The 26,920-nt window shown below is 39.3% G+C and overlaps 1 protein-coding gene across 1 annotated transcript in view; it reads right to left on the bottom strand.

Annotated features, from left to right (window-relative positions):
* The window catches only part of Cntn3 (contactin 3), a 340,669-nt gene that overhangs the window by 75,829 nt on the left and 237,920 nt on the right, over nt 1–26,920 (bottom strand). Inside the window, exons 6-11 of the mRNA XM_047534744.1 lie at nt 8,441–8,644; nt 7,292–7,394; nt 6,618–6,802; nt 3,155–3,291; nt 2,104–2,233; nt 419–569 (exon numbers count right to left, since the gene is read on the bottom strand). Of these exons, the coding sequence (XP_047390700.1) occupies nt 419–569; nt 2,104–2,233; nt 3,155–3,291; nt 6,618–6,802; nt 7,292–7,394; nt 8,441–8,644 (910 nt within the window). The remainder of the gene's footprint in view (nt 1–418; nt 570–2,103; nt 2,234–3,154; nt 3,292–6,617; nt 6,803–7,291; nt 7,395–8,440; nt 8,645–26,920) is intronic.

Genomic DNA, 26,920 nt, shown 5'->3' with positions numbered 1-26,920 from the left:
TCAATGCTATTACAAACACCAGTAAGCCTTGGCGGAAACTAAATGACCATGTTCTGCAGGACTCAGCAAGGGGACGGCAGCGTGTGCACAGACATATCTCTGCACGGGTGTCATGTTATCGTCTGCTCTTCGTTCTGCACGATGCTGCCTTGCTCCCAGAGGAGTGGGGAGAAGCTCCCTGCTGCCGGAATGCCTTCTATGTGGGTAGAAATCAGGCAGGGCCTTGTCTATTTTCAAATCCCACCAACATGCTACTGTCACCACAAGAGTACTGGAGAACAAAACTGCTACTGCACCGCTTCTTGACCACCTCCAGGCCCATGAAATGCTAGGGTGCGGCAGCTCCTGTTGAAGACCTACTGTGACCTCACTGAGCACGAGAAGGAAGTCAGCTAGCACTTGTGTGGACAAGAGATACCTTTCTTGCTCTTGCACCACTGTGTCCCCCTTCTTCCAGAAAGACAGCGCCCTGGGGGAGGCCCTGGGCTTACAGTCCAGGCTCACCAGGCTGCCCACCTGGGCCTGAACCAACTTCTTCATTGGGTTCTTTGAAAAATCTGGAGCAGAGGCTAAAAAGGAGGAAAGAAGAGAGAAAATGAGAATCAGACCATCGATTTAATGAGCACTGGATCATGTTTTTAACTTCCTGTAAATCAGAAAGGTTGACAGCACAGCCATTTTTAGATTTAACGTGACAGGCAAGATGTTGGCGCTGGATTTATTTGATTTACTATGTGCCACAGATGGGGTTTCAATGTTAAAAAAGAAATGTGTGCTGTGGTGTTTGGGGCAGGCCCTAAATCTTGAAACAATTACTTTATACAGGAATTTTTAGTGTTGACTGTGAAGACTTAAATTAGCTCATTGAACTAAAGGAAATCACTTAGTACAGAAAGCTTTTAAAAGTTCACTCCATGAAGACAAAGTCAGGGCTTGTCTCTGCTGACCTCCAGGGCATAGCACTTGGATAACCATTTGTGCAGGGGGCAGTCTTGTGCACTGCAGGAGCACTGGCAGCCTCTTTGGACTCAATCCACCAAATGCTAATATCATATAAGGGCCCTGTCGCTCCCCCTAGTTACAACAACCAAGAGTATCTCCAGGCATTTCCAAATATACCCTGGAGCAAATCTGCATTCTATTGAGAGTCACTGAGCTAACCCAATCCAGGGCCTTGTTACCTTCTGGGCACACAGATTGGTCAGCTACAAACAGATGCATAATGACTCAAATTAGGCTACATGAGGCCAATGACATGCAGGGCTATGGCTTCTGCTTAAGCTATTAAGAAAGCTATCATTTTTGTACTCTAGACTGACAATGATAATAAACTCAATTTCTTGGGAAACATCCCATTGAACCTAATACCAGTGATGACATTTGCACCCTGGATCAAGTTAGGCTGAAATCTGCAGTCTCCATTTTAATTGCATGAACTGATGAATTCTTTCCTTCCTCCCTCTTTAATTCCTTCCTCCTACGTCCCTTCCTTCTTTCCTTGTCTATTTTATGCTACACTAAAATAGGATAAATAGTCAAATTTTCAATCTTTTGCAATATAAGTGTCCTACTGGAAAACTGTCCTAAACATGATAAAACATTATTTCTCCTCTTATATCTAAAGTGCAACAGGAAAAAAGTAATTCATAATTCAGTTAGTGAAGCCTTGACTAATTAAGACTTCAGTGCACCCAGTGTTTGATGCTAATAAAGACAAAGGCAACCCCTTTGTAATCAGACAGCACTGATTCAAATGCTGGTATCTGCTCTCATGGCCCATTGACAGCAAAGGCCCAAATCACTTTCACTCTTAGAAGCAATCCCTCATTCACAATACTGGAGCTGGACAGAGACAAGTCCCGCCAACACTTTCTTCCTTCTGTGGATTTACTTCAACTTTTGGTCTTTAATTTTGGCCATCGGTGCTGCTTTTCCTTAGAAATCATTCAAATGTATGCTTTGGTTAGAAACCCCCAATAATCATGTTTTTACACTGTGTTACTAGATACTGGAATCTCATATGTAAAGCACATATTTCAGTTTCTGGCAACAAGGGAGGATTTCTTTTAAGAACAATTAAGAGCAGAGAAAAATCAGTCTTACCGACAACCTTGAGTTCGGCACTGGAATATACGAGGCCATGTTTGTTTTCTGCGATACACTGGAACATGCCAGAATCAGTCACATTTAAGTTTGATATTGTAAGGGCACCATTTTCTATCTGTATTCTCTCCTAGACAATAACAAAAATAACTTGCGCATAAGCAAAATTTCAGAAGAAAAATGAGCACTACTCACTACTGTTTCAATCACACATAACACAAGCTTTTCCTCAGTGTATTAGGCAGGCTCATTTGAAATTGAACCTTTTCCTTCTTTGAAATGTGAAAGACACATTGGAAATATGAATAAGCATCAAACTCCCCAAAAGTATATTAGTAAAATAAATACTAAATCCAGTAAAATAAATACTAAATACTAAATGACTAAAATATGTCAGTCGTTTTATTTTTTAACCCATGTTGAAGTTTCAGACTTTAAAAGATATTCCATTCTGTCAACTGGAAAGATTTTCACTACAGTTTTTTTAAAATCTTGTGAGTTGAAAAATTATAAATTCATTGCATTATAAAAAGGGTTTTTGGAAACACACATATTTACCAGGTTTTTAAAAAGAAGTACGAATAATTATGTCTAGAAATGCAAAAGACCATAATTGGCTCAGTACAAGAAAAAAAAGAGCCAAGATTACATAGGTAGAGAGGGAAGGTAAATCTAAAGTAAGTGCTCAGGCAACAGGTTAACCAAGTAATAGATACAATTAAACTCCAGAGGCCATACAAGTTGAGAAAGAGGAAAACATTCTATATTTGATTAAAGAAAGACCTTCTCTAGTTTCAATACCAAAATAATAGTGTATTATTTTATAGACTAGCTTCACAAAACCACAAATCACCCTTAGCCAATAAAAACATGCAAAGTTGCAAATATCTCCTCATTGGCAGACTGGGTACTGGACTGGATTATTATTCCCTGTGTCTCACTCATGAGATACAAATGAAAAGTGCAAACCACCATCTGGTAGTGGGAACTAGAGAAAGCACTCAGGTAAGACAGAGCAGGTCCAGGGCAGAATGACAGGCCAGTTGCTCACCTCCAGCACCAGGGTGTCTCCGTTCTTCAACCACCGGTAGGAGGGCTTGGGCTTTCCACTTGCTCGGCATTCCCAGTAAAGACTGTCCTCCACAGCCATCTCCACATCCTTTATGAGCTGAACCAAATGAGGTTTGGCTATAAAGAGAAAAAGAAAAGATCTGAACAGTCCAGCAAATAAAAAATAAATACTTTATCCAGGTAATTATAAATGAACACTGGGCTCCAAGTAACAGATTAAAGTGAGCCAAGAAGTCAGTCATGCTTAATTTGCTAAGTATCTACTGAGTGGCCATATGAAATAGTTCCAGATTTGAAGATGGATACTGTGATCTCTCATTCCCTAAGTCAAATTCCTTATGCTTCCTCTGTTTTCCAAACTGAGATTTGCATGATATTCTTCAGGTATCTATTAATAAAGAGTAACATAGGTAGACAAAGTTGATTTTTTTTCAAGTGTATTTCTGAATCATGAGATCACAAGTGATGACAACTTAATAAGTGATTGATGGCAAAATGCTGGTCTTAATTAGGAACTAAATATGAATTTCCATAGGAGAGGAATTTCCATAGCTGAGTAAAAAATTTTTCCTTCAAGTTAGAAATAACTTTTAATTAAAAACAAACCAGTGAACATCTCAGGAACCTCTGAGTGAATAAAATGAAACAGAGAAAGATGGATATATTGGTTTAGTATGAATCATATGATAATTTTACCAGAAAAAAGAAGAAACTGATGCAACATCAGATTATGTATGCAAATCAGTTGGATCAAGTAGATTAATCATTTTCATTTATGTTTTACAAGGTATTTGGAAGTTCTTTTGCAGATGAAAGCAATACACACCACTTGCCATGGAAGCCACTCTACATACACACTGTGTTCAGCCAAGTCTCAGCTTGCATCTTAGATCCAGAACTGGGAGGTGAGATGTCTTACTGGTTTCACATTGCATTATGCATGTGACGTGTACTGCTGGAGTCACATTTGCATCCTCCATATGGAGAAACAGTTTATCTATTTCTATTTAATTGCGACCATGGGAAGATTTGTCTTTCTATTTCTATCTCATAAAATTGCTTTTTTGTAAATGAAATTGAAGTGAAACGAGGGCTATTTAGCTTTTACTGAAAATGTACCAGCCTAAGTTTTTTCTTGTTTTTTTTTATTATTTTTATTTTTATATAAACTACTTGCCCAATATGAAGTATAGTTCAGTCCAAAATCATTTCTCTCCACTTTATATTACAACACATTTTCCTTTTTCAGGAATTACCATCCTGAGATGGAATGAGATTGCAAATAGATGCACGGGTGAGATTTTTGACAGAGACTTGAGTTTCCAGCAAAAATTTCCAAGCAATGTCCATATTAGTATTCTTCTTGTCCAAATGGGAGGATAATTTGCTGGACCAAGCCAACCCTGAGATTACAACTGTCACATTAATCATAGTTTCCTCCCTTATCCATCACGAGATCCCAATATTCTATCAGACTGTGTTTTACATGAAATATTAGAACAGACAACCAAAGAACTATGTGGCATTTATTGAATGTTATCTTAAGCCAAAATTATGTGCAAACTTATATGAAACTCTCTATGTCTCTAATTTCTAATTTCTTAGGTATGTATCACATTATGAAGTATAGCAAATGTTACTGGTTTTCCATTGTGCATTAATTTCTTTTTTTTTTCTTATTCCTAAAACAACCTCATGTTTTCCCTCTCTCTTTGCTTCACCTTTCCCATAAACTCTAAGGAAACTCGATCTTATACTGTGTTCCAGAAGGAGGATCTTAAATTGTCTAATTCAGTTTCCCTTGCAGTGATTGTTTGATGGGTGACCATACAGCCAAAGAGATGGGAGAGGGGCTGGCTAGACACCATGGACAGAGGAAGTCTGAAGAGCGACTGGTCTGCTGCTCACTGCTGGTGGCCACGTTGGATTATATATAACAGAAGCAAACTTGTGGAGAAAGGAACAGGACAGATAAGGGCAGAAAAGAAAAAATAAGAGCGACTGAGCCACGGTCTGACGATAAATTCCTATTTCCTATCATCTAAGGCATACAATGCTTTATGATTTAAGCAAGGATTCTGCAACAGAGAGGTAAAGACACTGCTGAAACCCTAAGACAGCCGGACTACGCTGTGCACTCTTACCAGGATCACTTCTGTCCCTAGTAGTTAGCAGATACTCAGAAAAAAGGAACTAGACTATGTAGGGCAAAAGGTGACTTGCTTTGTGGGTGCGCTTGAGCTGTACAGCCTCATAAGTTAAGGGCTCACCTTCTCCTTGCCACCTTGACCATTTCCATATCATCCACCAATCCAAACTTGAACACCTGGGACACTTCCCTCCATATCCAACTCATCATGTCACCGGAAGAGAGTCATGAGACAGAAGGACTCAGGCTACTAGTCCAGGTCTGCATTTTGTTTCTGACAAATCATAAAAGCTCACAGCAAGATAACAAGTATGAATCTCCTCAGAGCTAATGCTCTTGCAGACTTTGGATTTTTGATGGGGACCAGGAGATGCCCTATCATTTCAATAATTGTCTGTGTAAACACGCTCATCCCTGCAACATCTGTGCATGCTATCCAAGTCGTCACTGCAAACTGCTTCAGTTCTCAGTTTTCAAAACAAACAGACCATAATGCAATTTGCCTTTCACAAAATTGGTGAATTCGCACTAGTTTTACAATGTCTCTAATGATTAGATTGCAAATACGTATTCACTGAGCTTATATTTACACATATTTTACAGGTGCAATTTATAAAATCATGTATTTATACTTCCTAAATCATATTTTCATCAAAACCAAGGGGCTTTTTTTTTTAAACAAAAGGAATGTGGAAACAAATTTTGAAAAAGACAATCTAATTTTCCTCCAAAAAGACTCCAAATAAGGGTAACATTATTATTCTTTCCTTACCCAAATTGAATAGTACATCAAATAAATGTGATTACAAATTAAAGGCAGCAAATAGAGTACAAATACATTATTGGACAGGATAAAATAATACTGAAACTCAACAAGATTCTGAGTTTATTTGGTTTGTCTAATACAGTAATTTCAATTCTTCCCTGTAGGCAATTTTTTCTTCTTAGAAAAAGACAATAAAGAAAGTTATAAAACCTCCTTTCATAGAGAAGAGAGCAGGCAGAAAAGAGATCTCTCTCTAATGTACTTAAGGGTATGAAAGGTCATTCTTAAAAAGGCATGAAAACTTCATTACCATATGAATCATTTTAAAATGCAAAATGAATATGTACCCAACTTATTGCATATTTTTATTTTTTTAATTCCTTTCTGCTTTGATAGATGCCTATCCTCATTTAACGGAATGAGAATAAAATGCAGAACAAGTTAAATATTGAGATTGTTACAATCTTCCCCCCACCTCTAAAACAAGAACAGAAATTACAAATCCAATTTGCCTAAGTGGATGCTCACCATAGTAGGTGAGACGCCCTCTAGCCACGTTCTTGCCTCGAGAATTCTCAGCAATGCATTCATAGGAGCCAGCATCTTCCTGCTGGAAATTGGGGATTTCAAGCACACCATTGAACTTCCTCAGTTTGATTTTGCTGGGGAAAGGCATTCCATCACTTCTTCTCCAGTTAATCTGAGGTACAGGGCTAAGAAGAAAATCATCAATTGGTTTGCTATTTTCTGGAAGCCTTTGGACTGCAAAAAAGAAAGCTTTCATTAAAATAGATCCAAAGGCACAGTGTTCAAACGTATAACACTTCCAGTTGTCAATTACATACATGACGCGTAAAGATTTAACTCTTGAAGCTGATATTGTAACAAAAAGAAACTGCATTTTTCTTGACTAAATTCACAGTTTACAGAAAGACAAAAAATAAAGCCTAAATACAGAACACAACAAATGAACAAGAGAACCATTTTAGTTTATGAAATTAGGCAAGCACAGTCATTTTCTCCAAATTATCTTGAAATTTTCAAGTTACATTATATATGCATAATTTTTCCTGCATTTAATTATTCCCTTCCTTCTAAAAGTAAGTGAATTTTAGAAAGTAGAGGAGAGTCAGTCAGAACCCACCCCAATCTCTACGGCAACCCAGTAGTATAGCATACAGAATGAACAAGACAAAACTTACTTTCCAAGGGCAAAACATTCCAATTTCACAGTTGAACCTTTAGCTGCTGGAAGAGTTTCTGGAAACTGAACTTCAATTTTGGGTTCATATTCACCCATCACACCTATAAATCCAGAATATTAAGTTAATAGTGCTGCTTTGAAATTGCCTTGTTTTCTTAAACAAAATTTTCTTTTGCTCTATTCTGAACCAGTTTCTTGTAGTGATTTAAATTACTTACTGGTGCTAACCTGGCTCAAGCATACAATATTAATGAGCACTTAAGAATTTGGGATTTGCAGATTCATAAGTATTTATAAGTTGTCCCATTACAGGAAACACTCTGTGTTTTATATTGTAGAAAACGGGAGGCTTCTATGAATCTGTATTCAATGTAGACATTTCTAGTCAAACTGAAATAAACAATGAATGCACTGAGACTTCCTGAAACTTCCTAAGGAACAAAAATTATATCGGAGAATGTACTTCCTGGTACCCTGGTAGCACAGACACCAACTTTAAATTTATTAAATGGCTCCCTGAAGCCAAAAAATAGGGACTTAATAAACAGGAAAGGTCAAACTCAATTTTAAGGAACCGGAAGGTGTTTCCATACTTGGTGATGTGGTGCTGTGCCGTATCAGATGTGATTTAGTTCAAATGGCTACCTAGCTAAGGGGCAGTAAATCTGCTCCCACTGCTTCTCCAAGACTCTTAAATAGCAGCCATCAAGGTGTTGATGAAGCAGATTTTTAATTTTTTTCAGTGATGCTTTTTAGTCTCAAACAAAATACTAAGAGCTTTAAGAACTTCTGGCTGTTAAATCAGAGCGGGTGACTTCCTGGGGTTGATGGGAACACAGCCTGGCTCCCAGCTCAGGGTCCTGGGGCCTGTTTTAATGCTCCTGCTGCCATCTTGAAATTCTTCATCATCTTTAAATGAAGGACTCCTGATTCCATTTTGCAGTGGTCTCTGAAAGCTACGAAGCTGGACCTGGGTAAGGACTGTGTACAAGGACCTAAGATTTAAGTATTTCTGTTACCTACTCATAAAAAACCTTTGCCTCCCCTCAAAGTGATCATTTTTCCAGATATATTTTTCACTTTTCCTTGCTTCTGTTTCCCTGAAGTCAGGACCATTTCCATCAGAGGACACCGAAACACTCCGTACCGTCAGAGCGCAGCATCAGAGGCGTCGGGGAGCCCAGCACCCTGGCGTGCGTCACTGTGTTGGTCACCACGCAGGTGTAATTCCCCACATCAGAGGGCTCCACCTTAGCGATGTAGAGGTGCCCTGTCTCTTGAGAGACAAATCTCCGACTATCTTCTTCAACAAACGATGGATATTCATTGAAGATCCAAGCATAGGATAGTTCTAACAAAAGTTTGAAAGAGAAATAAATTCCATGATTAAAGCTACTTTCCTATAGGACAACTGAAATATACAAAAGTTCCTTCACTTCAGAGGCATGCTGGGTGGTTTTGTTGCAGTTCATGAAGAGAAAGGGCTAGATGAAATGATTCTGTGCTCATTCTCTGCTGTGATGGAAACGGGTGATCGGCAACCCCGTGGGAGCAATGATGTCGCTGCCAGAACCACCTCTACTCCACAGGCCAAGTAGCCTCTCTGGCCTGGCTCTTCCTTTTGGTCTTTACATCTGTACTGTGCATTCTCTGCCATTTCAAAATTACCAACAGAACCCAGGGAATTTCTGACATCAAACTTTGCACAACTTTCTATCTTCTTGGGAATAATACGTAATTCCTTAACCTCAGTATGAGTCCGCTCCGGGCCAAGTCCCTGCTCAAAGGCTCTCAGAGTGTCTGAGAAAGCCTTGTTCTCCTTTGCACCCGGGTCTCTGCACATGTGCACATGCCACTCCAGGGCCTGTAAAACCCTCTGCCCTGGTCCCCTCTTTTGTTTGGATATGAGGTGTCCTCCAAAAGCCCCTAAGTTAATGCCAGAATATTCAGAGGTGAAATGATTGGATTGTGAGAGCTGTAACCTCATCCATCCATCCTCATTTGAGGCAGGTGGGGCATGGCTGGAGGAGGTAGGTCGCTGTGGGTGTTGTGGAAGGGTGCATCTTCTCTGCAGGGCCTTCCCCTGCCCTCTCTCAGCTTCCTGGCCACCATGAAAGGAGCAGTATTTCTCCACCATGCTGTGCCTCATCTTGGGCTCAGAGCAATCTCTGGAACCCTGAGTCAAATTGAATTTTCCCTCCTCTAAGCTGTTCTTGTCAGATATTATGGTCATAGCAATAGAGAGCTGACTAACAAATACCAAACCACATTTGGCTAACTTCCACGTGGTTTGCAAAATTTCTTTCCAACATCAGTAATCAGTCACCTCCTCAAGGAAGTTTTCCTTAATCATTGCTTATCCCAGTTGGGCTCCGATATAGAGCAATACCAGGCATATTTCAGGGAAGCCCAGGAGGCCATGAGCTATTTACTGGTCTGTCTTCCTACCACATGGTAAACAAGTAATGCTAATTTTTACTCCCACTGTTGCTCTCTCTCCTCAAATTAGCAAAATGAAGCATCCAAAGGTATTTAATAAGTCCTTGATAAATACTTGTTAATTAAGGATGAATTCATGCTACTGACTATGCAAGTAAAGTCTGCCACAAGTGTTTTCATGAACTTTAGGACCAACGGAAAGCAACTTTATGCAGAGGGGCTCTTGTTCTTTGCAATTATGAGGATTCAATAATATCATGCTATTTGGTTCTAGTAGCTCAGATTGTTCAGAGGCCAGTGGACATTGAAGGACAGCAGCTGTGGTTAGCTCTTTGACTCCTTCTATGTTCTTTTTTTTGGAAAACATATACGATAAAAACAAATTTAATAAATAACAAGTTCAAAGGTATTTAACGCATAATTTCAGTGGTTAAAGATCTTTGGATTTGGTAAAAGTAGGGACAGTAAATCATCATACATATCAAACTGGGTCAATGTGTGAGATTCGGACGGGAACTGGAATAGGTTGAAGTGGAATGACAGCTGACATTCTTTCATGACTGAAGAACAAAACTGAAAGGACAAGAGAACTGTCAGACAAACAGGGATAAAAGCACTGCAGGTAGAGCCTAGGGCATGTGAAAGGCCAAAAGTGGAGAAGGCTTGCCAGGAACTCGGAAATGAAGCATGGTGACTGACTTCCACTCCCGAGGCAAACACAGACGCTCCGGGTCTCCAAGATCAGCCAACGAACGGCAATGGAAGACTCAGAAATCTAGTTCTAAGGCTGAACTGATTTTTCAGTCATGTGAGTACACAATGTTTCATGAAGGTCTAATGAGTCAGGCACTAGGTTGTGAAATATGAAGTTGTCTATTGAATTGTAGGAAAATAAAACGTGTTGTGAGCATCCACTCAGAAGTTATTCTCATGCCTAACCTGATTCCTACTCAGCCACCATTACAATAGTACTGAATGAACTATAAAGACAAATAATGCTGATAAAGTAGGCTGAATTTATTCTGCAGCTATTAAAATAAGCAGCTGTTGTAGCTATAACCCTCTGGGGTCTTCTTGCTGCTCTCAGTACCCAGACCTATCCTAACATTCACAATACACAGCCTCACCTTGCTTGAAGGGAGGCAAGGAAATTTGTTCTGTTTTCCAAAGTGTTCTGTATGTGAGATCAATATGGCTGCCCTCTCTCTTTTCTTAGGCAGACAGAAACATCTACTGTGCCCCAACATGGTATACCTTTACTGGGCATTTGGATTAAGAAGTCAACTTATTAAACCAGTTTATACTAAAATGAGAATGGATAATGGAGAGATCTCACAATCAGCAATAGAAAACTACATCCTCGTAAATGCTTACAAGAGCACATCTGAGAGCGACAAGAATGCACGGACAATAGCTTTGTGCATCAAATATTAGAAATGTGATTTTGACTGAAAATGTTCAATGTATGTTGTAGGACTCTATTTATATAATTTCTTTTAATTATAAAATTAACATTGTTTACACTTAAATGTTGTTATAGTGTTCATTATAGAGATTATGATGGTCTTGAGTACATCACATAGGAATGTTGTTAGGAAATATAAAGAAATCAAATTAAAATCCTTTTGAGGTTGTTCCCTGAATGAGCATGAATACATGGATATGGATAAATCCAGGGGATAACTGGCAGACACAGGTGTTCCTCTTAGGTGTCATTTTAAGAACCCATTGTATAGGACACAGATGACTGACAGCCCCTGCCTGCAGTCCTTGGGTGCTGTGGCCATGCCCCCCAGGGTAGCTCAGAGTTAAACAAATTCAACGGGAATGTTAATGAGAGTTAATGCTGGCTCATTCCTGACTGGCACAGGATTTCTCCAATTGGCAGCTGTGGCTTGGAGACTCCACAACATGACGGTCATGGAGCTGTGTGGCAGTCTTTCTTCCTGTACAGTTTTCCTCCTTCTGCTTGGTACACAGATATGGGAATCCAGTATCTGTGAATCCCAGTCCTGGGGACACTCAGCCTGTTTCTGTGCTGTCCCTCTTGCCCTTCGCAGGTACTTCCCCAGTCTTTGTTTCTTTTTTCTCAAGTCTGATCCTTTGATTACATAAGGCCCTCTGCTTCTTGGGAACCAGAAGAGACAGAGGTTGCTGAAATTGAGTCACAGATTCTTCTGTATTTGGAATGTCCCTCCCCTTGGATCTGCAGGAAACGTCCATCTTCACGGATTTCCCTTCCTGGGGATCACCTCCTCTTTTCACTTTCACCAAGTCAATCCCTTCTGCTCACCCCAGGCTCTGAGACACGCACAGCAAGACCTGACTGACAGCTAGCCACTGCCCTCCAGACAAGGGAGGGCCATCAGCATCTCAGTCTACAGCAGCGTCCGCCGACCCCGTCCTGAGGCCCCACCATGGGAAGAAGAACAGTTCTCCGTTTATGGGACTCTCATCTCTGTGGGCTAGGTTACAGCAGAGGCCCGAGACCCTCCCTACTAACCTGAAAGAAAAGGAGAGAGGAGCTGCTCTTCGCAGCAGTTAGGACATGCTGTCCTTCTTTTAGGAATCATGTAATCAGGCAGGTTTCTGGACAGCCCTTGAGTCACAAAGATCTCACATACTCCATGCTGATTACATGAGTTACTTTCATAAAAGTATACAGAACATACTCATCTCTACATTTGACAGTATAGAAAGACATTTTAAGGAGTTTTCATGAACATTCCTTTCTCTTTGTACCCCAAACAGTACATTTTGAATAAATTTAAATCAAAAACCTCATGTTGTAAAACCCAACTATGCACAGTAAAATGTATTTTTAAGAAAGCACAACAATATGGCCTACTATTATTATAAGATGGAACTGAATATTAAAATGGTCTTCCTCACAAACAGCCTCAGGAAATCAAGACAGTAAAGATCCTTGACTGGCAATGAAGACAACCTAAAAAGATTTTCAAGAAGAATAACTAGAAGAAACTGCAAAAGCAGGAAGAGGAGCCATTCTGGGGCTAGAAGAGGTCCTACTGAAAATTGATGCCGAAACTGAGGCAGGAAGGCAGAAATAAATTTCTGCTGAGTACTTGGAACATTTAAATAAAAGTCTGAAAGAGTTTGGGCCTAACATTGGTGTGGTGGGCAGAGTATCTGCCCCAGAAGTCCACATCCTGTCCATGAAACCTAGAAATGTGTAACTTGACATGGCAAGAGGGACACTGAAAATATAATTAAAATAAGGATGTTGAGATGGGAAGATTGTCCTGGACTTTATGGGCAGGTCAAATGTGATACCAAGGGTCCCTGAAGAGAGAGGCAGGATATTTATGGCCAAAGAAAAAGGAATGTGCAGAAAGAAGTAGGGGAGGTAGTCAGGAAGCCACTAAGTTCCTGGTAATTGATTATAGCACTGATAGGAAATTAACATAAATGATACCAGCTAATAACAATTGAGAATTTATAATGTGTGACATACCATGCTAAGTGCTCCAAATAAAATTTACAAAGGAAAACAAATGACCAGAGACAAAAAACTGGAAGAAGCCTGTATTTGGAAAGCCCAAAGCAGAATCTGGTTAAGATCCATGTCATGCAGGGAGGGGATCCATGGAGCATTCAAAAAGAGACAGATAGATGTCAAACCACAACAGCTCAAAGCAAATGAATTAGTGATTAGTTTTTACAGAACTTCAGACCCTTAAAGACTTATCGAAGGGAATCAAATCTGCATTTAATATGGTGCTGTGTCATGAGAGGTCTGTAGAAATTTGTAGCACCTACCTTTGTTTATAGACTTTCTCTTTGAGATGGAAAGAAACATAACTTTTATGTCTTAGATCTGCACTAACTTTTCATTTATTGCCTGCATGACTATGTTAAAATATACAGGGCATCACTCTGAAAGCATTTGAGAACTGTGTGATTTATTGAATTCTGAATAAAGTAAAAAGTATCTGTTATAATACTATCAGAGTTTACTTATCATAAAAATCTGCATTTGCAATAAATGTTAATTGTATACTGCAAAGTAAAATATATATCAATTCAGAATTCTTTGGAGGTTTTTCAGGATCATTTTATGTACTATGATAAATAAAAAGCTGTAATAAAAATGGTAATTTTATATACTCAAATGAGCTAGACTTTACAAAACCTTTCACAACCTCTTGAGTAAATCATAAGCACATTATGCCAAAACAACATGGCCAGTGGGTTTTCTATTAACAATGCTATGTGAATATCAGGAATATGAAATATTTTTTATTAGCTAAGAGGATTTACCGATCAAAGTCATAAATTAGGAAAACGAAGTACTGACAATCTACTTTGTAAAAGTAATACATGATGAATGATTTCACTTCTCTGACCACATTCCTTCCCAGGTCACTCAAATATAAAACCAGTCAATTTAACATGAAATATGTCACTCTAGTGTTTATTTGCAGATATATTAATACACATGCTGCTGGCGCTTAAGGGTTTATTTTTAGTTCCATTATAAAATTCTATTATGAAGTAGACTTAATCCTTTGCCCAGGCATTATCCAGAAGAAATTCTGTCAAACAAAATTGCAGTTTGGCAAAATTGTTAAAGTCACTTGGGCCATCTTCTGTGGTGCCAACTGGGAAGTGTGACCTACTTTAAAACAAGTCATGTTTAAAAGTGTGTGCAGGCTTGCCTGATGTCAGTCAAGATTCTCGTCATTCACCCAGCTGGGAAGAGAATTCTGCTCTGCTGCTTACAGATGACACTTCCTGGGCGGAAGGTCTGTTGCAGTACATATTCAACAATCTAAAACAAGATGGAAAACGGGAGACAATTTAAGGTTCGAAGGACAAATGGTCAATGGTTAGAAAGATGTCTACTGAAAAAGTAAAACGTATGCTGGCACTCCTAACACGTCAGGGTGTTGTCTTTCAAAACCTGTTTTGTAAATTGTTACTTTGGAGGCAAGATTACCATAGAGAATGGGTTGCTAGTTCACACTACAGACATCTACCAAATCCCTTCTGATTTAGTGTGCTTCTAAGTCTGACTGCGAGTGCTAAGATAAAGAGAATAATGAAAGGAGCTGGTTTTTCTTCCTTCTTCCTCAGGGCTGGTGCACCCTGGTATGGCTGGGGGTCAAGCCTGAACTCTCGCTCCTTTGTAAACTAAGCATTTTGAAGGAAACACACACGTTCAATCGCTCTGGTCTGCTTGTGGCTCCTCGCACGCTGTGACTGCAGAATTGAGCAGCTGCGACATGGAATACATGGTGGGTAAAGCTTTCAATATTTATCTGACCTTTTAAGAACATTTTCTGACCCCACTGTAGGTCAGTGTTATCCACAGACTAAGTAAAGGGCCTGGTGATGCCTTCGCTGTCCTCTGTTACGTTATTTGCTCTTCTTTGTTGGCAATCGTGTTGTCTTGACTCCCTCAGGAAGCTTGTGTGGGTCCCCTAACAGGGGATTGATTACTCCACAACTCTAGTCTCTCTTGTTTTAGTGACTGCCTTAATGAGCACATGTGAGCCATTCCCACAAGGTCACACACACATCCAGTACGTGATACAGTATTCTGATAAGCCCTGTCACCACCATTTTTAGTTCTACCATTGTCTTTTAGGAACTGTAGTGTTTTCCTGTAGTGTGTATGCTGGCCTCTTCCACCATTCTCTGACTCTCCACGGTACTGCCATCCCTTGTCTTCATTTTAAATGCTTCTTCAGTGCCTCCATCTCTTTCCTGGTCCTGCAAGGATCTGGCAGCCTCCTTGAGATGCCATGTGAAGCTCTTTCCTCCCTATGTGTTGGTGTGGAAATGTAGACAGCACCTCTAAAGACCATTTTATGTGTTTTTGTGCAATCATGAATCATTTTTCTCATAAAGGATTTATTTATTTATTTATTTTAAATTACCTTTCCCTTTCTAATCACCAGGTCAAATTATATGGGCAGGACTGACCCTGCCCTTCCCTCTGTCTCTAAGGAGGTCTCAAGATGAGGAGTTGGAAATTTGGGCCATACTAAGTGACTCACAAAGTAAGATGTTCAACAATGGCTTGGAATAAGAGAGGAAGACAAGCAAAACCATTGTAAGGCATTTAGTTCCTTCCACAAAGCTGCCAAAGAAATATGGCATTGCCAAAGACAGACTGCAAATTTTCATAGGGAAAATGAGAGTTGACCAGATCCACATAAAGTTACCATGGTGCTTTTTATGAGGACCTGGCATTTCCCTCAGGCCACAGACCCAACATTCAATTACCATAACCCCTAGCCTGCACGTATATGGACTTGATGCACAGTGAGGAGACTCCAGAAGAGAACCCCAAATCGAAACAGTGGCATTTAAGATAGAACAAAGTTTGCATCACTTTCATTACAAAAATGCACCTTTGCCAAAGAGTTCAGAGAACCTGAAAAATGGGTTAAAGCAATCATGAGATGAGCCTCAAACCAAAACAGTGCAGGAGACCAGAAGCTTCACTGCCAATAGCTGCTTGGGCAGCTAAAACAAAGTGCTCTGCATGGCATGTTCTGCACTTTGCATACACGCTCTGACATGCATGTTGGAATGCATATCTCAAACATTCACCAAGGTGCTATGCAACTGTATCTGCATTTTCTTCTTTACTTACAGTGAACAGTGGATGACTTTTTATGACTTCAGTGACAGTAAATAACATTTTCTTTTTAAGTACAGTCCAGGAGAAAGTAAAGAATCTTACAGCTCATGGGAGTGCTAATTGGAGCCAATTATAATTTGATTGACCTGCCTTGCTATTAAAATGATATGCAAAATTTACACTGCCCTTGCAAAATGGAAATTTTCTTCAGAACAGGCTAACGAGAGGAAGCCCACCCTTTAATGAATCCAGAGGTGGTGCTTTTGGGTTATAATTCCCACATCAACCCTCACAAGCTAATTCCAGAAGGGGCTGCAGAGGGCTGCAAAAGAAACAAAAGAACCCTGTAGATGGGGAAAATGTGCAATAAAATAACTGAAGTAATTAAGGGTTAGGGAATAAAGGAACAGCATCACAATAGCTGTCCATTCCTCATTAGGTCTCATTTTCTTTTATGAAAATTTAAACTCTCTTTAAGGAATGTCATGGGGCTCGATTGTCTTCTTGCTGTGTGGCTGATTTTTTAAAGGCAGAGTAAAATGTCCATTTTCACTGGTAAATAGAAATGAGGTCATTAGCAGAAGATGAAGTCACCCTGCCAAATCGTCTCTTACCAGGGATAATAAATGACTCCTTAGGAAGCGAGAAGCTGATGCTTTGTCCCTGTCTTGCTTACACACATATACACCCACATGGACCACTGGTCCTTACCATCAGGAGCACATTAAACCTTTCATCAAAGCAGATTTAGACACCATTGGAAAGGCTTATTTTAAAAGGAATCTCCACCCTTCCTGATCTAAATTTTCTGAAAGACTGGATAAATAAAAAGTGATGGTTTCATTGTCAGTTACACTATGGGAACCATGAAAAGCACCTGACTTTTAAGAAATAGTGGCTATTTAAATATTTGATTAGAAAAGGTATGCAATTAAGCCTGAATATCTGAAATGAACATGAGAATGAATGAGAGCAATGCCTAAAGAAATCTGTAATCAAAAGTAATTCCTGTCTGTCCTTCTAACCAGGAGTGCTCTGTAGATGCCCATTTCTCTGAACTCAAAGAATAGGATGGAAATTTCACAACAGCATTGAGTTCAAGTCAGATTCAGAGGGCAGTTATCAGACTTTGAGGAAAGTGGTAGAAAACAGAGTTGGAAAATCAGCATTTCCGTCTCCACTATGGAGAGACATAAGGAAAGATCTATCACATGGTCACCCTGTAGAAATGTCTTGCAAAACCTAGGAAACATTTCTTCTGATATAAAATTCATTTCTATTAGTAGTTGCTCTACTCTTAAAGTTAAAAGGGTTTTCCTTACGTCCATTTTATTTTTCAAAATTCCTTAATGTTTACTAATATACCATTTTCAATAATAGTCAAATATGCTGTGTTAGCCAATAAAGGCAGATGAGGAAGAATGTAAGGGTGGCATCTGAATGCAGGCTGTGACAAGGCAACATTGTAACCATGGGATTCTATAACACTGGGTCCCAACACTGTAGGAATCTCAGGGGACTGCTTCTAGTTAATGGATTAGTGACCTTTCTATTCATTTTCATGAAGAAAACTACTGATTCATGCTCTAATGCAAAAACATGAATGCATATTGGCTTCAGTGTAATTCTCAAAACTGTGAAACAAGTGTCCATTGAAGTAGACAGAGATAAGAAATGAAAACAAATTAAGTCCTAATTCAACTTAAAATAGGCAGCTGAGCTCATTTTGTCCCAGGCTAAAAGGTTTCAAAGTTCATGCCATGACTCCCAATTGTTAAAAAGGGACTAGCCCCTTTTAAATCACTCCAACTATTTAACATAATCTAAATCTGATGGTTCCATATACAGCTATCCCTAAACTGGAGTAGCTTATATTTAGTAATTCAATTAATTTCTGTCATTTGCATTTTTCCCAAAAAGAAACAAGTTAAAATAGGATGTAAGAACTCTTGTGCTTTTCTTTTCTATGAAAATTTTTTGACTCCAAATATATTTACCTGAAACAATACCAAGAAGAGAAAAAAAAAAAAAAAAAAAAAAAACACAAAGAAAAGAAAATCAATGTAACCACCTGCTCCTTCTTTCAGACATTTCTCTATAAAGCAATTCTAATAAAGGAAACAGACCCATTTGTGAAAAGAAAAGAATAACAATCATGCAAGTAATTTTCAACCAACAAGATGCAAAGTTTTTCCATCAAAAGCAAATAAGTAGACCTGCAGTTGAAGAGCACAGGGCTCCACCTTGATCAAAGGCAAGAATCACTTACCTGGGAATTCTAACCTGTTTGACATAAATGTTCATTGCTCCTATTTCCCAAAGAGGGATAGGAAACTTCATTCCATCAAATACTAATTCAATAGTGCACCTTCAATGTGTTCTCCCTAATGATACTGTATTTCTCTTTTCCAAATAAATTCATAAGAAATAAGTTGTTTGGCTGATTTCCCTTGCCTCCTTTCATTGTTTTCTTTAACATTATGTCAGGTGACATAAAGATCTCGCTTTTTGCCAATTACAGTGAGGCAGTAGCTGGTCTACACTTTGTGACAGCATTGCCTCTATTTTTAGTTGCACCAGAGAACTCAAGTCCTCTGCTTCAGACAGTTTTCCCATCTTTTTGGAGATCATGTGTTGTTTAGGGCCCTGGGAAAATGAACTAATATACTGGTTTTGTACTGTATTTTATTTCAACAACGTATTTCCTGGGAAATTGATGAGCAAGTTACTTTCTTTCACCTCTTTATTTTATTAATTCAATTACTGATCCTCAAATGGCAAAGGATGAAGGGATTTGGTAACTCACAACTTGTGTTAAATATTCAGACTACCATGTTTCACATGCAGGGACCTCATAGCTATACATCATTTCTAATACTCACTGACACGTCACACTTGTGTTTTACGAACAGTAATAAATTTGTTGCTTCTCTTTAGAGAAAGATTTTCCAACTTAAATTAGTGAATCAAACCAGCAAAGATAAAGCTGGATAAGAGAATCCAGAGGGTACGAACACTGTGAAGAACTCAACAGTATTTTACTGAGCTATGTATCTGATGGTAAAAACAATCTGAAGTCGTTTTTTGGAAACTCTTTAGAAGGAGAAAAGATCTCTTCTTGAAGTCATGAGATTTGATGGTGAGACTTGTCTTTCTTGTCCGGCTATGTGCCTTTGGTAAGTTCGCTTACACTTTTTGATCTCAGGACAAACAAAACAAAACAAAGTGAACAAACGAAAAACAGAGAGACAGAGAGGATTGGAGAGCTAGTCCTGGGAGCCAACATGCAAATCTTTGGGGACTGTGGAACTGACAAAGGACTGGAGAATCCATACATGTGAAGCTGCTGGAGAGGTGAAACAGATCATACGTCCTGTAATATACATTTAGCTCATGCTATTTAAAATGTGTGAACTACACAAACCCAAATAAATACAATTTTCTCATTCTAGACAAAGGGGCCAAAAATATGCAATGGAGAAAAGATAGTCTCTTCAATAAATGGTGCTGGGAAAACTGGAAATCCATATGCAACAGAATGAAATTAAACCCCTATCTCTCAAACTGCACAAAACTCAACTCAAAATGGATCAAGGACCTCGGAATCAGACCAGAGACCCTGCATCTTATAGAAGAAAAAGTAGGTCCAAATCTTCAACTTGTTGGCTTAGGATCAGACTTCCTTAACAGGACTCCCATAGTACAAGAAATAAAAGCAAGAATCAACAACTGGGATAGATTCAAACTAAAAAGCTTTCTCTCAGCAAAGGAAATTATCAGCAATGTGAAGAGAGAGCCTACAGAGTGGGAGAATATCTTTGCCACTCATACTTCAGATAGAGCGCTAATTTCCACAATATATAAAGAACTCCAAAAACTCTACACCAAGAATACAAATAATCCAATCAACAAATGGGCTAAGGAAATGAACAGACACTTCACAGAAGAAGATGTACATCAATCAACAGATATATGAAAAAATGTTCAACATCTCTAGTAATAAGAGAAATGCAAATCAAAACTACCCTAAGATTCCATCTCACCCCAATTAGAATGGGGATTATCAAGAACACAAGCAACAATAGGTGTTGGCAAGGATGTGGGGAAAAAGGTACACTCATACATTGCTGGTGGGGTTGGAAATTAGTGCAGCCACTCTGGAAAGCAGTATGGAGATTCCTCAGAAAGCTTGGAATGGAACCACCATTTGACCTAGCTATCCCACTCCTTGGTCTATAACCAAAGGACTTAAAATTATCATACTACAGAGATACAGCCACATCAATGTTCATAGCTGCTCAGTTCACCAAAGCCAGATTGTGGAACTAACTTAGATGTCCTTCAATTGATGAATGGATAAAGAAACTGTGGCATATATATACAATGGAATACTACTCCACCATAAAGAATGATAAAATTATGGCATTTGCAGGCAAATGGATGAAATTGGAGAATATCATGCTAAGTGAGATAAGCCAATCTCAAAAAACTAAAGGACAAATGATCTCGCTGATAAGCGGATAAGGACATATAATGGAGGGTGGGAGGGGTTAGTGTTAGGGTTAGGGTTAGGTTTAGGGTTAGGGTTAGGTTTAGGGTGGTAAGAATGGAGGAAGGAAGGACTGTATAGAGGGAAAAGAGGGGTGGGGGGGAAGGGAAAAATAATAACAGAATGAATCAAACAACATTACCCTATGTAAATTTATGATTACACAAATGGTATGCCTTGACTCCATGTACAAATAGAGAAACAACATGTATCCCATTTGTTTAAAATAAAAAAAAACAATAAAAAAAATAAAAATAAAATAAAACGTGTGAACTCTACTGCAAATAGAAAAACCATGCCTTCAGTTAAAAGGTACTAAATCTAGTATACATTTTGTGAACCATGTTTGTTCTCTCTCAAAAAATTCAAAAAATCCATGGCTAGGGGTAGAGCTCAGTAGTAGAACTTGGTATCTATGAGACGCTGGGTTTCAACCCCAATAAAATAATAACAACAACAAATTAAAAAAAAAGAAAAATAACAGTGAGTACAAACTGGGAACCAGATGATAAAATTATTAACTTATACATACTAACATATTATTACTCACCAAAGTGTATGTATTATCACCCCATTTCACAAAAGAGGCAGTTAACATAATGGTGGACGGCCATGTAACATAGAAGGATTTGAACCTAGGAAGCACAGGTCAGAGCATGAACCCCTCACAGGGCTGACTTCTCTACATGGCCACATGTTCGCATGAACAAGAGTAAAATTTTGATACTTCTAATGAATCCATCAATTCAGGTGACCACTGGTATTTAAGATCTCTTATATCCACTCCTTCAAAGAGTCAATCTCCTTTATTATTCTTTATTTGTGAGTTCTTTTTAGTTGTACATGACAGCAGAATCCATTTTGATATAAATCTACAAGCATGGACTGTATCTTATTCTAGTTAGAGTCCCATGCTTTTATGGACGTACATGGTGGAGGGAGTCACTGCGTTGTTTTCACGTATGTACATGGCAACAGTCAGATTCATTCCACTGTCTTTCTTTTGCCTGTTCCCTTCCCTCCATTTCCCACTGTCTAATCTACTGCACTTCTATTCTTCTCCTCTCCCACTTATTTTGGGTTAGCTTCCACATAATAATCACCTTTAAATGTCTTACTTCTTATAAAACACAGTCTAGAGTCAGGGTAAAAGCACAACTATTGGCCAGATAAAAACTAAAGAAACAGAAATTAAAAACAAACATAAAAATCATGACTAGGATACAGCTTTGGTTCTGGGACCTGCGAGCTGCACAGGACAGGGCAAGTGTCTCTTCCACTTTATGCCCCAGTTTCCTTGTTTTTAAAATTAAGGTAATAGTAACACCTGCAAGAATGGCTTGTTGTGTGGATTAAAGAAGACATTACGATTGTCCCTTAGGACCTTCAGGGAAATGTTTCCAGGATCCCTGGAAATACCAAAATGGGCAGATGCTCGAGTCCCTTATATAAAAGGGTATGGCGTCTGCATATAACTTTTGCACCCCCTATTCCTTTCTTTAAGTGAAAATCATCTACACTTAGGATATCTAGTATAATGTAAATGTCAAGTAAATAATTGTGATAATGTATAGGTACTCTTTGCCTAAGATGGTTATGTCACCATTAATAAAAAATCAACAAATGAAAATATCATAGGTGAAATTTTTATTCACCAACTGGGCATCCTAGTTAGCAGCACAGTGCAGGGTCAAGTCTTAGCAGTTTCCTCTCATGACTGAGTTGTTGATTGGGAGCTGCAGCAGCTGACTGCCATCACCCAGCACTTAGAGAGGACTGGACCACATACATGCATTCACCGGTCCAAGCTAAGAGCAAAATTCAGAATTTGAAGTACAGTTTCCACTGAGTGCACATGGCTCAAAAAACTGTATTTGAAACAATCCATTGTGAGTCAGAGACGGTATTGTTTAGAGAATAATATGAAAAACATCTGCACATGTTCAGTACAGACACGATTTTTTTGGAAGTGTATTTGATCCATGGTTGGTTGACTCTTGCAGGAGCTGAACCCTGGGGAACAGAAAGCTGGCTTCCCCTGCAGTGTCTATTGAGGCAGGCTCAACGAAGAGGGGGTGTTCAACAGACATGATGGGGTTATGCGTCGTGCGTCTGTCCTGTTTAACTGTCCTTGACTGGGATCCTGTGAGGAAGTCAAGTATTCCAACTGCAAAAGCCGTGCAGGCAGCAGGGGAGGCGGGGCTGAATAACACAGAAGGGCAGGAAACCAACCCTCCCAGATCCAGTGGAGCAGAACTGTGGGCCGGGGGCAGGCAACCACTCCGGTCCTGAAGATCCTGACCTCAAGGTGGCTTTCTGACCTCTGTTGGCCGTGAGAAGCTCCACAGGGGTTAAGTGTGGAGGCTCCTGACTCTTCAGATCAAGCAGGTCCAGTAGTGGGGTGTTGCTTTCTAACAGTATTTTGGTTTCACTCAGAGAAACACTACTGGATGCATTGGACGATTATATATAAAATAGTGGAAGGTGACTATGGCCAGAATAGACAATCCTCCAAACAGCTAACTCAACAGATGTACACAGAGAGATCAAAATAAAAATTGTTGTTCAGGGGGTAAAATACAGGAATAAAATTTTATTCTCTAGAGAACGTAAGCCAATGTAAATGTTCTGAAAAAAAACCTTCACTGAATAGAAAGTGAAAAGGGCTGAACTTTGATACTGAGAAATATTAAAAATGCAGGAATGACAAAGCACAGCGTCTTTTCTGCTATTGAAGGTGACAGTGTGGAGCGCCTAGCACAGGCAGGGTTCATGTACAGGTGGCAGAGCTGGAGGCAGGGAGCAGCCTGCGTCTCCACGCGGTGGCGAACACGGCAGCAATTGGGATTCTATTTTGAACTCACCTTTGGAAATATTTCCAAATGGGAGCAATCATTTCTAAATGTCAGTTGACTGTCTCTAATCCTAAATCATGGAAGCACCTCGTCACACTCCTGAGAGGACGGGGGCACCGGTTTTGAGTCTGAAATCAGAAGAGCTGTTCATTAACTGCTCATCCCTGAGCCCTTTGTTTTTGATGGGATTCAGATAGTGAGAATGAGGAAAAGGTTCCCGTTCCACTTAACTTCTGAACCTCGAAGATGACACATGGTGTGAGGTAGGAAAAAAGACTTAATTTGTATTTAACATTCTGACATCATATGTAAAAAGTGGGACCCTGATAATTAGAAATGTCCTTTGCTTTACTTTTGTTTGATGAACCTCAACCTGGGGTTAACAGGAGATGCTGAAAGGTGGATTCTGGGTCCCTGGGTGCCCCTGGCTGATGGCAGAGGCTGGACGGTCTCCGGGGGCCTCTCTATAGAGCTCCAGAGCCTGCTGCAGTGCCAGAGGACTTCTGACAAAGAACAGTTTCACTGAGGTAAAACCACCTTCTCCAAAGGTGGGCACTTAACAGGCAGTGAAATGAATACAAAGTCAACCCTGACACATTTCAAAGGGACATTAATTTAAATAAATGTCTTCAGTTAAATCTGAGAACCTAATATGTTAGAAGATTTGGGGGTACATATGTAAAACACCCTCAAACATTAATTACATAATTCTTGTGATACCAATTGAATGTCTGTCAAATCCATTATCTTAGAATTCAACTATTTTAAAATATGAATCTAAAACTAGATATAAAACAAATTATAGCATATAAATGCTGAAAGATTTTCATTTCTGTTCTATATGAAAAAAATACATATAAAACAGTTCTAGAAAATGAGTAATGTTTTATTCTTATGTATAAAAAAATACTTTCCTGGCAGTGAAAAACATATAACGAATGCCAGCAATTATATTTATATTTAATAAGGTTTTGGGATAAGTGAGATTCCAAGGGACATTTAAAATACTCTGACACTTTTGACACACTCTGTCCTTCCCTTTGTCTTCAGAGCATCCCACAAAACTGCTGCCAGGCACACAGGCAAGAGAAAATTGATTGGCCCTTTACAATCTTACCAAAGGAAGTGCTGGAGGTCCACATGGTGGGACATCATGGATACAATCAGAGTACTCAGATTTTATAAGGGTTCAGTCGGCCAGCTTGCTAGACTTTCCTTTTTTCATCTCAGTGTTAGTTACCACGTTTTACTTTAATTATTAAAGCTCATTCCTGCTGTTTTGTGTATTAGAGATCAATATATGTACTCTTGGCATTTGTCCGACAAGACTGATTAATTTTTCAGTTTGGATTCACACTGTCAACGTGCAGCTTCAACTGACTTTGTGTGCAAATTACTGATGGGAGAAATTGAGGCTAATATTTAAAATAAAATTTTAATTATGAGAAACAAATGACTTATCTCTCAAATACTACATATTATGGTAGACATTTACAGACAGCTGTATGGAACTGTGTTGGCTTCTACATTTGTCAAAAGACTAAATCAAATTAAATCTCCCTGATAGCATCAGTGAATTTAACAAGTTAGATTAATTTTGGAAGCTATTTTAGCACAGGGATCAATAAGTAAGAGGTTTCTCTGCTTCCAATGAAAGAAATCAGGTGTTACTGCTTTCTCCTGGTAGGTCATACCTGGTTCTTATAAAGATCTAATAAAGGATATTTGACATAAACTAACATGAAAAATAAAAGTAACTTGCAAAGGGACATGATTTTTGTGCTTGAGAAGAGTATTCAATAGTAGTAAAAGTGACCAAAACAACAGTCACAGCAGGGACCACAGTAGTTCACAGTTCATCTACCATGTTGCTAACAACCCTCCCACCTTCCCAGCCTCCCAAGACACAGGGCATGCCAGCTCCACCTGTGTCAACGCCATCCTACAGATTAGGAGCACTAGGGCCCATAAAGGGTCAGTAAGATGTCACATGTGCAAGTGGGGGAAGTGAAGTTGGCACCCAGGCAGATTCCTAAGTCCTGCTCTTACAATCTAAGCAGCTCTGTATCTACTAATTCAGTCTCACCATTGCTTTTCCCTCTCTCTCCTAAACCCAAGCTCTTTTCCAAATGCTGAAGAAAGAAACAGACTGAATATTCTGCTACCAAACCCACTGAGTTGGAAGGAGGCTTCCTTATTCTCTCTGAAATAAATAATGAGCTCCTGAAAGACATAATTAAGATTCCTGGGAACATGCACAATGATCATTTGCAGGAGTCAACACTAAACCTTTGCCTTTCTTTAGATCTCCTATTTTTAAATTGATCCCCTATTCACATGCCTCCTTCACCTCTCATTGTAGTTAAAAGTTACAGGGAATTACATGCAATGATCTTCAAAAGTACTGTGTGAACTATGGAGAACAAAAATGCCATTTATTAGCCAAGCGATCTCATTAAGGAGCCTGACTCCAACAGTGGACTCCCAGCTCTAATAGACCTGGATTCCCAAAACCCCGCAGCACTTGACCTAGGGTGGGACTGGGGCACAGAACATGGGCTTTTGTTAAAGGGTTTGACTATATGTACAGAAGAGGAATGTTAAACAATCCTAACGGCATGCCATTTTATACTTTATCTCTGCAGAGAGTCTGCTTTTTTTTTTTTTTTTTTTTTTTTTTAAGAAAAGCCTATTTCACGACAGAATAATTGGCTGCAATTCCACAGTTCTCTGTGTCAATGTTCTTCCATCTACAGGCCCCAGAAAGCTTTGAGTTGTACTGGAAAAAAAAAATCAAGAAAGAGACATAAGCCATTTGGAAGCTCCACAACACAGTCTGAAAGATAGGCATCGGAGAGCAAGCAGAAAGAATCAGGGACAGAAAGCACTCCTTCCCTGGAGAAGTGTGCCTTGTCATCTCGTTGGCAAAGCAGCCACAGCCTGCCAGACCCTTCCTAGCTGACAGTATCCACCCACCATATGTTTGTCAAATAGCTGCTTTAACTCAGCCCTGCTCTCTCAACATGAACCGCCCCATTGTAAAGGTGCAAATGGAATGGCAAGAAAAGTCAGATGCAGTGCTCAGACGAATGGGCATACGTAACTGGGCAATCAGAATTATGATAGGAAGGTTAATTTAGATGAAAAAGTAGAATTAAAAAGGCATCACAT

This window comes from Sciurus carolinensis, chromosome 19 (assembly GCF_902686445.1).
Source record: "Sciurus carolinensis chromosome 19, mSciCar1.2, whole genome shotgun sequence".
Taxonomy (NCBI): Eukaryota; Metazoa; Chordata; class Mammalia; order Rodentia; family Sciuridae; genus Sciurus; species Sciurus carolinensis.
The sequence above is the reverse complement of the archived record's forward strand: the minus strand, read 5'-3'. Positions and strand labels throughout refer to the sequence as shown.